At 47.9% G+C, this 11281-nt stretch overlaps 1 protein-coding gene across 1 annotated transcript; it reads left to right on the top strand.

Moving 5' to 3' along the window:
• The first annotated feature begins 5174 nt into the window (after positions 1 to 5174).
• LOC104378265 (phospholipase A2 inhibitor NAI) lies at positions 5175 to 10623 on the top strand. Its single transcript, XM_009985220.2, has 5 exons — positions 5175 to 5268; positions 6487 to 6603; positions 7817 to 7966; positions 8104 to 8244; positions 10340 to 10623. The coding sequence occupies exons 1-5, from the start codon at positions 5220 to 5222 to the stop codon at positions 10561 to 10563; spliced, it is 681 nt and encodes a 226-aa protein (XP_009983522.2). The 5' UTR covers positions 5175 to 5219; the 3' UTR covers positions 10564 to 10623.
• Positions 10624 to 11281: the final 658 nt, after the last annotated feature.

Below are 11281 nucleotides of genomic sequence, written 5' to 3'. Positions count from 1 at the left end.
GGGGCAGAATCTCCTCCCTTGACCTGCTGGCCACATTCCTTTAGATGCAGCCCAGGATACAGTTGGCTTTCTGGGCTGCAAGGATGCATTGCCAGCTCATGTTGAGCTTCTCATCAACCAAAAATCCTAAGTCCTTCTCCTCAGGGCTGCTCTCAATCCATTCTCTGCCCAGCCTCTATTGGTGCTTGGGATTGCCCCAACCCACGTGCAGGACTTTGCACTTGGCCTTGTTGAACTTCATGAGGTTCTCACAGGTCCAACTCTCAAATGTGTCAAGGTCTCTCTGGACGGCATCCCTTCCCTCCAGCATGTCAACCACACCACACAGCTTGGTGTCGTCAGCAAACTTGCTGAGGGTGCACTTGATCCCACTGTCCATGTCGCTGACAAAGATGTTAAACAGCACTGACCCCTGAGGAATGACACTCATCACTGGTCTCTACTTGGACATTGACCCGTTGAACGCAACTCTTGGAGTGCACCATCCAGTCAATTCCTTATCCACTGAGTGGTCCATTCATCAAATCCATGTGTCTCTAGTTTAGAGACAAGGATGTTGTGCAGGACAATGTCAAATGTTTTGCACAAATGACCATCAAAAGCTTTTTCAGTCTGAAGCCAGCTAGCAAACAGTGAGACTCCTGCTCTCATCCTTTGGGGCAGGCATACAAATCCCTGCGTGGTGTGGTTAGGGTTGCTGTCTTGTGTTTCCTTGCCTGGTTAACCAGATTGGCTGGTTTTGCCAATATGTCCTCTGGAGAACAAGGATCCAGCTCAGAAACTGGGTGGGTTTGAATATTTTTCTACATTTTTTTTATGGGCTGTGGATGACTTCACCAGCGAAATGTCCCAACATGTTGTGGCTCTGTCCTCTTGCACTGTGGGTGAAGGGAGGTAAGGGAGAAACCTTTGCTCTATTGCTTCCCCAGAAGCTGTGCCTGGGCTTTTTGGACTTATTCTCTCTTAACGGTGTACAGGGGGCGTACAAGGTCCTGCAGCCTCAGGCAGCTCCATATTAGTGTAGGCTAATTGTTAGCCTAGCGAGGCTTGAAACTCGGGACTGTCCTCTAACAGATGAAGAAAAAGAGACACATGTGTGGGCATGATTGTCCCTCCAGCCTGTTTCTGGAGCTGTGTCTTAGTAACGTGGGGACAATGGGAGACAGTACTGCTGTGGCTGCCACCAGTGTGGGTGACTCTACCCAGCTGAGCATCCAGGCCATGCAATGACCCTGTGCACAGGGCTTCAACCTGACATGGTGACATGCACCTGACTACCGTCCATGACCTGGAGCATGCACATGGCCATATTCTTCCTCAGGTCTCTGCTTTGATTTGAGCCTCAGCTGCTCCCCATCTCTGCAGAGCTACAAGTGACGGCAGCAGGTGGGATGGGGGCTGCTCTGCTCCTCTCCAGCCAACCCAACCCCATAGAGCTGTTGCTGCAGCTAGGGGGTGGCTGATCCTTACCTGAGAGATGCTCCACTCTAGAGCCGGCTGCAGGACACAGTACCTGTGCTCTGCTGGGGGTAGGAGCCTGGGGAAAAAAAAAAAACCAAACCAAAAAACCAGTGGATACAAGCAGAGCCCTGAGGAAGAACAGAGCAAACACGTATGATACACCTGTCTCTGTACTACTCTGTCAGCCTCAGCTACGTCAGTGTTGGGGCTCCCTGAGTAAGATGTGTTTTCACAGAGCTCGTGACCCCCAGTGAATCTCAAATAAATACGACCAGTTCCTCAAAGGGTGTCTGCACAGCAGGATATCTGCAAATGAGGCATTTAGTGAGACACATCAGTCGGATTTAGATTGCCAACACGAGCTGCTTCTCCAAGCTGAGCAGTTACATCCCAAAGGTCTCTGCCGAGGTTCCTGTTTTTGTCCAGAAAGTGTTTTGCTGTCTTCCCAGCAGCTGGGAGGGGAACCTTCGCCTCGCTGCTGCCATCCTCGAAGCCATAGTAACTGCGAGGGAGGAGGGCTGACAGCTGCAGCGCGTTGCCCGATCCCAGCAGGCTCCACCGGCTTCACCCTCGACCCAGGCACATGCTGTCCTTTTGGCTCCATGTCAAGTGTTTCATCACGGGAACAGGGTGCTCATCACAGCCTCAGCTGACCTCGCCATCGGAGGGTTTATCCTTAGCTCTGATCTCACTTCTTCTTTCTTAAAGCCATCATTGTCATTCTCCCCTGAGCAGCTCCTTCCATTTCAACTCCAGATAGGTCTGTATAAGGCTTTTCCCCAGCATCTCCTACTCAAACTGTGCACCCCTAGCCCTTTCCTTTCTTTGTCATACCTTCGCCACTTTTCTTACTTTTTCCAGAGCTTTCTGACCTGGGTTCTTCAGCTGTGATGTAAACCTGATTCATTAGTTTCAGGCTTTGATGACATACCTGTATGTTTGGGCTCTTAGAATGAGAGCAAATGGCCTCAAGTTGCTCCAGGGGAGGCTCAGATTGGATATTAGGAAAAATGTCTTCACCAAAAGGGTTGTCAAGCATTGGAACAGGCAGACTGGGGAAGTGGTTGAGTCACTAGAGACGTGTAGATGTGGTGCTTAGGGACATGATTTAGTGGTGGACTTGGTAGTGTTAGGTTAATGGTTGGACTCAACGATCTTAAGAGTCTTTTCCAACCTAAATGCTTCCATGAAACCCACTGGTATTTTCGGCCACAAACCTGCACAACAAATTGACATATGGTCTTTGTCCATGCTCTAGCCTAGATGGATGGATGTCTTCTGCTGAGCATCTTTATTTTGAACGTATACCCTTCTTCTCATCTTCCTGCCAATGCTATTTTCAGATTTGGATTTCTGATTTTTCTCACCTCACAAATTTCTCTGACATCACCAGCCTCTGCCTCACCTCACCGTAGAGTGCGACTACCATATTATCACCCTCTTCTGCTTCCGGAAACATGGACACGCTGCAGAAGACAGGTGCTTCAAGAACACCATGAAATCAAAATACAGGAATCAATATAGAAAGGATCTTGAGAGACCATCTAACCACCTCTCAGCCCTGGAGCAAGATCCTACCAACTTACATAATTCTCTAATAAGTATTTGTCTAGCCTGTTTTTCCAAGCCACCCAGAATGGAAGATCCACACCTTCCTAGGCAATCAGCTTCACTATGGTCACTGTTAGAAAATTACCCCGATGCCTAATGTAAGCCTCCTGTGATAGTTTTTTCCTATTTAGCCCTTGTTTTTGCAGATACATGTGATACGATTGGATGTCCCCTGAGCACTTTATTGTTTCTACATTCTCTCATAAGTCTCATTTTCCAGGCCTCTTTTTGCTGCAGATTGTGGCTCCTCCTTGCTACGCTTGGTTTAATTTCCAAAAACGCCCATGAAAAGGCTGCAGCTTCACACCCTCCCTCCACAAGAGGTGGGAAACAGGTGAGTTCAGTATAATTCAGTGGGGCTAGTGCAGTCATGTCATTCAGGGAAAATCCCGCAGGCACTTCAGTAATCATCTTAAATGAAAGGGCATGAAATGAAAATCACCAGAGACAGCAATCCACCCATCTGCCCATCTGCATCCGCAGACCCACATGCAGTTAAATGGCAGAATCGCCCTGATCTGAGTACCCCAGCCTGCCTGGGGACATGGTTTTATTCAGCCTGAGGTTTAAGACCAATGAGGAATGAATTTTGATCCTTAACTGGCTGCAGTCAGAAGTTTGACTTCATTATAACCCATCTACTGTGGCATGAGACCATTTCTGAGCTGAAAAGGAAATTCAAGGTGATGGTATCATTCTCCCTTGTCCACTTGTGATACCAGCTTTATGGACATTGGAGGACCTAGGCCTTTATCCAGTGTGATTGCACTAATTTCCATTCTCATAGTGCTTAGGGCTTAGCTAAGAAGAGGTGCCACTGGACGACTCAATGCATTTCGAAATGTCACAAGACCATTGCTCCTCTGAAGAGGTTAGTCCCAAACAGGAAAAGCAGACAGCAAGGTAGGTGAGAGAAACCAAAAATCAAAGCAAAAGAGTGAGTGGAAACATCAGTGAGTTCTGCGATTTTTCTCTGTAGATTTGCAGGAAGTCTTGGAAGATCCTTGCACCTTGTGTGTGTGACTCATTACCCCTTTGTATTTGTGATCTGCATGCCCTTGCTGTGGAGGACTCGTCGTTTGGGTTGCCCTTGTGCCTGGAGGCCAGACAAGTCCAGCAGCCCTGCTGTGCTACACAGCAGAAAGTCTACCTGGAGCTATATCTCACCCAAGGTGCTGATACTGCACTTGACAGGGGACACAAGGGCATTTCAGTTCTTCCTTGCTGTCAACACGAAAAGTCCCGGATGACCATAAATTACCTGGCTATGTCCAATCTGGTGCAGGACAGGAGTACAGAAGATATCTTTAAGGTAGGGAATGGTTTCAGAGTGAGGCAGCAAGTCCTGATAAAACCTGCATACAGGTGAGGGAATCTCTGAGCCAATGGCAAGTTGGTCACTGCTGCTTGGCATTAGCTCATCATGAGATCTCAGGTCACGGAAAAACTGCTATCGTATTACCTGAGCTGCGACCAGGCTGCCTTACTGTCACACGGATGCTTTCTCCCCACTGGCTGGCTCTGACATATTCAGCCCCAGGAGCCCTTGACTGAGCCTGCTCCAAGGTGTGCGTTGGCAGTCATTTTGCAAACAGAAGCTGCACGCCAGCTTGGAGAGGAAGCTCCCTGCTTTGCCACTGTACTTGAGGCCTGAGAGCTCCTGACTGTCTGATGGGAAGGGAGATGGGAAACCAGCCAGTGACAACTCGGCCACGAGAAATTCCCGACTGGCCCTGGCTGCACTTCGCCTCTTTGGGCCTCGTGGTGAGAGAACAACAGGACTGTTCAAATTGTTTCCTCTCTGTCATTTGTACGTATTGCAGAGGCTGAATGTTGTTCAAAGAAAGTCTGCACCAGAGGCATACCTGACAGACCCCAGGCAAGGTAGTCTTGCCCCACGGGCTGCATAGTCTAGACTGGGGAAAGACAAACAGCATTCCTCATGCGGAGAAAAAGGCAGAACTTGTGCTTTAAATGAAAAACAAACACTGGTGCTAGTGCTCTGCAGCATCTGTATTCTTCAGAGCACTTCCCCAACTGCCACTTCCCCAAAATGCTCTGTTTCCCTCCCACTTATAAAGTTCTTGTGGCACACAGTGCTGTGTTCAGCAGGGCTTGGCAGCTCCCTGTGCTTACATCCCATCAGCATGAAAGTGTTGCTTGGCCTCAGCTTCTTCCTGGCTTTCCTGGACCTAGGTGAGTTTTCCGCTGGGATTTGCAGGGCTGCAAGATGTGGAAGTGGTCTGGGAACAGGTGCTCTGCGCTTGGGGCTGTTGCTGCCATCTGAGCCGTAGGAACCCCTCATCTGGGGGGATTTGCACTGCAGAGGGGTGATGGGTCTCGGAGGGGCTTTGGTGCTATGAACAAATGTGCAGATGAAGATGTAGGCATTTATTTACAATGTGAACTGGCTGTCTAAGCTCCTGCAGTGGTCACTGGTGATCTAGCTGGGACAATCATGGGAGTGATTCAGGTTACTCCGAGGCAAGCAGACCTTCGGTCAGCTGAATCGATCTCCAGCCACCATTTACCACAAACTTAGGGGCTTGTTTATTTTGCTTATACCCAGGATCATGTGATATTTTAGATGCTATTATGTGATCTCAGCTGTTCTTCAGCTCTGCTCCAGAAAAGCACTGGTGTCTTGGAGGTCTTGCGTAATACCTGCCACCTCATGTAGATGTCACAGCCACTGCAAGGTTCCTTAGATGGCACTTGGATTTAGGAAATTGACACATGTCCTGGGCCTCTTAATCTACATGCTGGACCCTTGAGTTCCGATGAGGGTGTGTCAGGGAAGATGTACTGCTTGTCCTCTGTTGATAAACACTTTATTCCTTTCTAAGTGTTTACTGCTAACTACTTGATATTCTGGTCTGCTTAAGGTTTTCCAGCAGAAGTTGGTAAAGTGGTTTCCCCTAATGCCTACAAAGATATGCCATTCCCCAGTTTGTACATAGCACAGTCAATACCCACTGGCAGCCTCTTAATCCCCACACCTTTGGGTGCCCCTGCTTACTGCTAAGAGAGAATTTTGGGCCTGGGAATCCAGGGAAACCGTATTATCTGCCAGGATGAAGAGGTTTGTGGAGGTGCTTTCCTCAGCAACCCCAGGAAAACCAAGGAAACATCATCATATAGGAGACAAGGGACACTGGCTGGGTATTGGTGGTTAAAATGTAAAATGCTATCCCAAAATCACTTCTCTTTACTTGCCTAAATTCAAATTCATACTAGAATAAACAAGAACAGAAACAATAAAAAATAACCTACAAATCGAACAATGAAACAGCGAAAATAAGGGAAGAGGAATGTGAAGAGTGCTGATCAAATTCTGAAGCAAAACATCAATGAAAGGGGAAGTGAGATCTCTCATGACTGCTATCGAAGAAAGTGTCCTCCTTTCTTCCCCAGGGACCTCCCTTCAGTGTGAGGCTTGTTACAGCATAGCAAAAATGTGCTCTGGCCCCATGAAAACCTGTGCTGATGGTGAAGATACCTGTGGCGTCATTCTCCATGAGGTCTTGATAGGTAGGTGAGACATCCACTATGGCTATGTGCCAGTGTGGCTTTCAGAGTGGGGATGGGGGACAGATCTCTCTCCTCACCTGTGTTACTGGCCTTATGGTGAGTCCTTGGATAAGCTGTATATTTTCCTTTTCACTGACAGACGACCCACAGGTCAGGATGATCCGGGATGGGAAAAGCTCTTTATTCCTCTCTCTCGAGCAGCAGTTTCCTACTGGGAGGGCTTGGTTCTTAGTTGTGGAGGGGAGGACCATACTGGGAGGAGACATTGGCTTTTAAGTCTGGCTAAGGTGAGTAGTTGGGTCAAGAATCTGGACCATGAAGGACACAAGGCTGCTGGCTTCTAGAACTAAATTCTAGATTCATTCTAAATTCTAACTGATAGTGCATTGGCCATGAGTGGAGAAAGAAACTGGCCTACATCTGACAGGGCAGGGAAGGGGACACCAGGCAGCCTAATGGCACCACCAGGGCTGAGCTATCACCACATCCCCATGGTTGATAACCCAAAGACGGGTGCCGAGCCCTGATACAACTGCACACTTGGTTGTGTTAGTGGCATGGTCTTGGTCATGGCCCAGCCTCAGTAATGTGACTGTTGGCTTTTAGGCTCGAGGTAGTCTCATATCCTACCAGCTTTGGTGGTGTCAGCTCCAGCGCATGTCTTCCCTCTGCTTGTGCAGGACCACCTTTCCTCCCAGCACTGCCTGGGCTTCCGCAGACTGCAACATAACTACTCTGTCCCCTGCTACACCTTTTGGGTTTGGTTTCTGGGAAAGGCTAGACTTGCCTGCGTCAGGATGCTTGTGGCTGTGAAGGACTGTGTGCTCTGCGGACTGTGCGTGAAGAAGGGTGGGCTGCAGGTCAGGGGTGCATGGGTCACCCCATAAGCTCTGTGGCTGGGGGACATTCTGGTGAAGACAAGCATCTGCAACAAGGCCAGCTGGCTGTGAGCAGTTGTGCTCTCCTCCTGCCTTAAAGCACAACGTGGAGAAGGAGAAATTCCTCACTAGTGTCTCAGATGTGACAGCACCCTCGCTTCTCTGAGGGGATCACCAGGATCACCAGTGATGCTTTCGGGGTGGCTCCACTCTCCCCAGACTCTTTTCAGTCCCCTGGCATGGCTGCTCAGCCGCTGCTGCTGCAGGAACTCCTGGGAGGGGAAGGGAGTTACCCTGTGGTTAATGACTTGACGCTGCCTTCCACTTCATTACAGGGGGAATGGCAATCCCTTCGTTCATCAAGTCCTGCCTGCCGTCCCGCATGTGCAATCTTGGCCCTGTCACCATGAACTATGGGAAGGTGAAAGCAAGGAGCCACTTGGCTTGCTGCACAGGCGACAGCTGTCAAACAACCTCTGTGTCCTGTAAGCTCCTTTTTTTCCTTACACTCCATCCGCTGACTGTCTGCCCTGACCTGAGGCTTTCCAGGCTAAGCCATCACCTCGCTCTTTCTTCTCCTTCCCTCATTAAAACCAATTACAGCCCATCTCTTTCTTTCCAGTGCCACCAGAGGACAACGTGCCCAACGGATACCAGTGTCCTGCCTGCTACAGCGTGGACTCCTTCCAGTGCGGTAATGAAATTGTAAACTGCACCGGATCCGAGACCCAGTGTGTTGACCTTGCTGGGTTAATGAATTCTGGTAACTGCCTTTTATTTGAGGCTGTCTTTCATTTTTTTTTTGGTTAAATGGATGAAAACTGTCTAAGATGAAGTATCACAGAGATGTAAAACTATGCAAAAAGCATGAAGGAAAAAAAGAGGAAGAGGCATGGAACTGAAAGAGAACATGCTTAAAGCTGATAAAAGGACGGGGTGTTCTCTTTCTTCCTCCTTCCCCGTTATGAACGGATAAGTGTTGGGATTTGTTATAGCATGGCATAACTGATGTCTAGAGCAAAACTGGACTCCTGAAGCAATCTGATACATGGGCATGTAATATATCTGACCAAGACCCTGAACCTACTGGCCCTAGCTAGGAGACACGAGGATGAATCTGGATCTAAACCAGCTTCCTGCTTAGTGGAGGTTCAGATGAAACTAATACAGAGCCCTCAGCTTTCTCATAAGGTTACACTGGCCCCTGGGGACAAGACACTGTTGTAGTGGCTCTTCTGCTCCTAGAGAGCCAGGGACAGATCCCTCCCCATGAATGCTGCAGCTGAGCCTTTGGGGTACCCAAAGATCTTAGAATCATAGAATGGTTAGGGTTGGAAGGGACCTTAAAGATCATCTAGTTCCAACCCCCCTGCCATGGGCAGAGAAATTCTCCACTACACCAGGTCGCCAACGAAATCCTCCACAACAACCAGGTTGCCATCTTCCCTGCGAGGGAACTCCAACCTTTGAACGGCTGGGGTCACCAGCAGCATGGAACACTCTCCTTCAGAAAACTTTTTCCCATCTCAGGAGCTGTAATTAGAGAGAGGAAAGTAGACAGCAAGCTCCCTGATCACTCCTCTTTCCTCTTCTGCCTCAGTTAAAAGACTTTCACGTTTGCTGGCAGTCCTGCCTGCACTCCAACAGGCAGAAAAATAATGTGGAAATCAAGGGCAGTGGCACCTGTTGTAGAAGCAGACTGGAAAGAAATTATCTTGCATATGGTTATGAGTTGATAATGTTGCTAAGTGATGATATGATGCCTGAAGGTCTTTGCTATACATTTGAACAATAGATATGTTGTTCAAACCCTGAATTGGAAGGTGTTTTGCAGAGATGATGTGAAGGAAAACAAGCATTTTCTTAGTCACAGCAATGGAAACAGAGTGGTGTGATTTATTCAGTGCACCACTGAAATAAAAAAATGCTCCAAACTTGTCTTGACTTGATTGATTGACTGCTGTAAATAGAGGAGACCTGCGTGGTGTGATGAGCTGTGCAGAGGAAGCAGTGGTGTAGGGGAGCAAAGGAAAGCGAGGAACTCATGAAGCGCCCTTATATGTTACTTGTATTCGAGATAAAAACATCCAGCAGGATACTGCAGACCTCGACAGCCTGTGCAGCAGAGAAACATGAGCAGTGTGAGCAAAAGCCAGCAAGAGGAGCAAAAATATCTGAATAGGGAGCTAGACACCCAGCACCTTCTCAGGTCTCCTTAGTTAGATGCTCTAGTGTTGGTAAAGGACAAATTCAGGTTTCAGGCTCTCGGTCAGCAGGCAGGTGAGTAGGGTTTCTCTGCTGGTTTGGCTAAATCCTGTAAGGCCTTAGAGAATGGACTTACCAGAGTAAATGACTCAGCCCGTAATGTCTTTGAGGCTTCTCGCCCCCATGCCAAATTTGGCTGAGATACAGTCATCCAGTTCAAATGTCATGAGAGGGTGAGAGAGAGAAGGGGACAGTGAACACCTGGAGTACTGTCACACAGCCCTGGTTTCTTTAGGAAGCTAGGCAAGGTTCGAACAGAATAATCTTTAAATGAAAGAAAGAAAACTATATAAAACCTTTTCAATTTTTAAATTTAAAATGTTTAGATTTAAAAACAATCATCTTTATTCACCAGAAAGAAAGAAAGTACAAACCCTAACCCCTTTGTATTTCAAGTCAACCGAGGTCACCTTTCTGCTTCTTCAAATTCTTTCAGTAGATGGGGACAGTAATGGGTTGGTGGGTTTGGAGACAACTGGGCAGAAGGAATGGGCAGTTCTTGCGGTGGAGATGGGGACCTCATTGGCCAGGGAGGGAATAGCTATGGAGACTAGTTCCCCTGATGCATGGCATGTACTTTTTCTCCCGTGTAGGCGGACTGTCTCTGAAAGCTGCCATGAAGGGTTGCACCACCATTTCTGAATGCAGTATTGCCGAAGATGGAAAAACCAATCTGGGGATGATGGGCATAAAGTTAAGGCAGTTCCAATGCAAACCAGCTTCTGCTTTGGTCAGACTGAGTTCTGGGTTTGCCCCTCCAGACACCCTCTTCCTCCCTGTCCTGTCAGGATTCATCTTGGAGAAGGTACTTTTCTGACTCTCTCCAGTACTGAGTTAAGCAAAGCCCATGAAAAAATCCAGAAGTGGTTTGCATTGAGTTCTGTTTGCTGTGGCTTCTCCTGTGTGGGGAGTTTGTTTTCAGATTAGCTCTTCTTCTTTCATAATTTCCCACAATAAAGACAGTACTTACACTTCTTTTGTTTCCTCATTGATTTAATCCAATTTAAAGCTTCATAGGTTCAATTGTGGTTGATTTCAAGTTATATTCTCTGAGAGCTTTGTCCGCACTGGGACCAGGGGAGACTGCAAGAGGTGACCATACTCTGCACAGGCAGCAGAAGCTCTGAACACAGCTTTAGAGTCTACATCCACTATCTCAGGATCAGTGATGAGTTTCAAAGCCACTTTTCTGGGCTCTGAAAAGGACTAGAGGTGAGTTCCTGAGAAGTTCACTCTAATCAGAGAGATAGCTTGCCCCTTTTTTCCCTCCCTTCTATCCTATTTGACCATGGTAGGAGAAATCCCTCAGCTCAGAGGGCTGCTTGTGACCTTTGGGCATCCCTGAAGTAACCTCCATTTCAGAGAAGAGTCAGCAACACTTTGCTGCAAGCAAACTGCTCTTGTCAAGAGCCTTTCTCCTCATGGTTGTTCTTCTTGCCTTCCCAGACACTCTCTCATTCTTCCTTAGGTTGCGTCATTATTCGAATAAACACTTCCCTTAGGGAGGTTTGGTTTCATAAAATAGGCAGTTTTCT

The sequence above is a fragment of the Tauraco erythrolophus genome, chromosome Z (genome assembly GCF_009769465.1).
Source record: "Tauraco erythrolophus isolate bTauEry1 chromosome Z, bTauEry1.pri, whole genome shotgun sequence".
NCBI classification, from domain to species: Eukaryota; Metazoa; Chordata; class Aves; order Musophagiformes; family Musophagidae; genus Tauraco; species Tauraco erythrolophus.
This window is presented reverse-complemented; position numbering and strand designations above follow the sequence as displayed.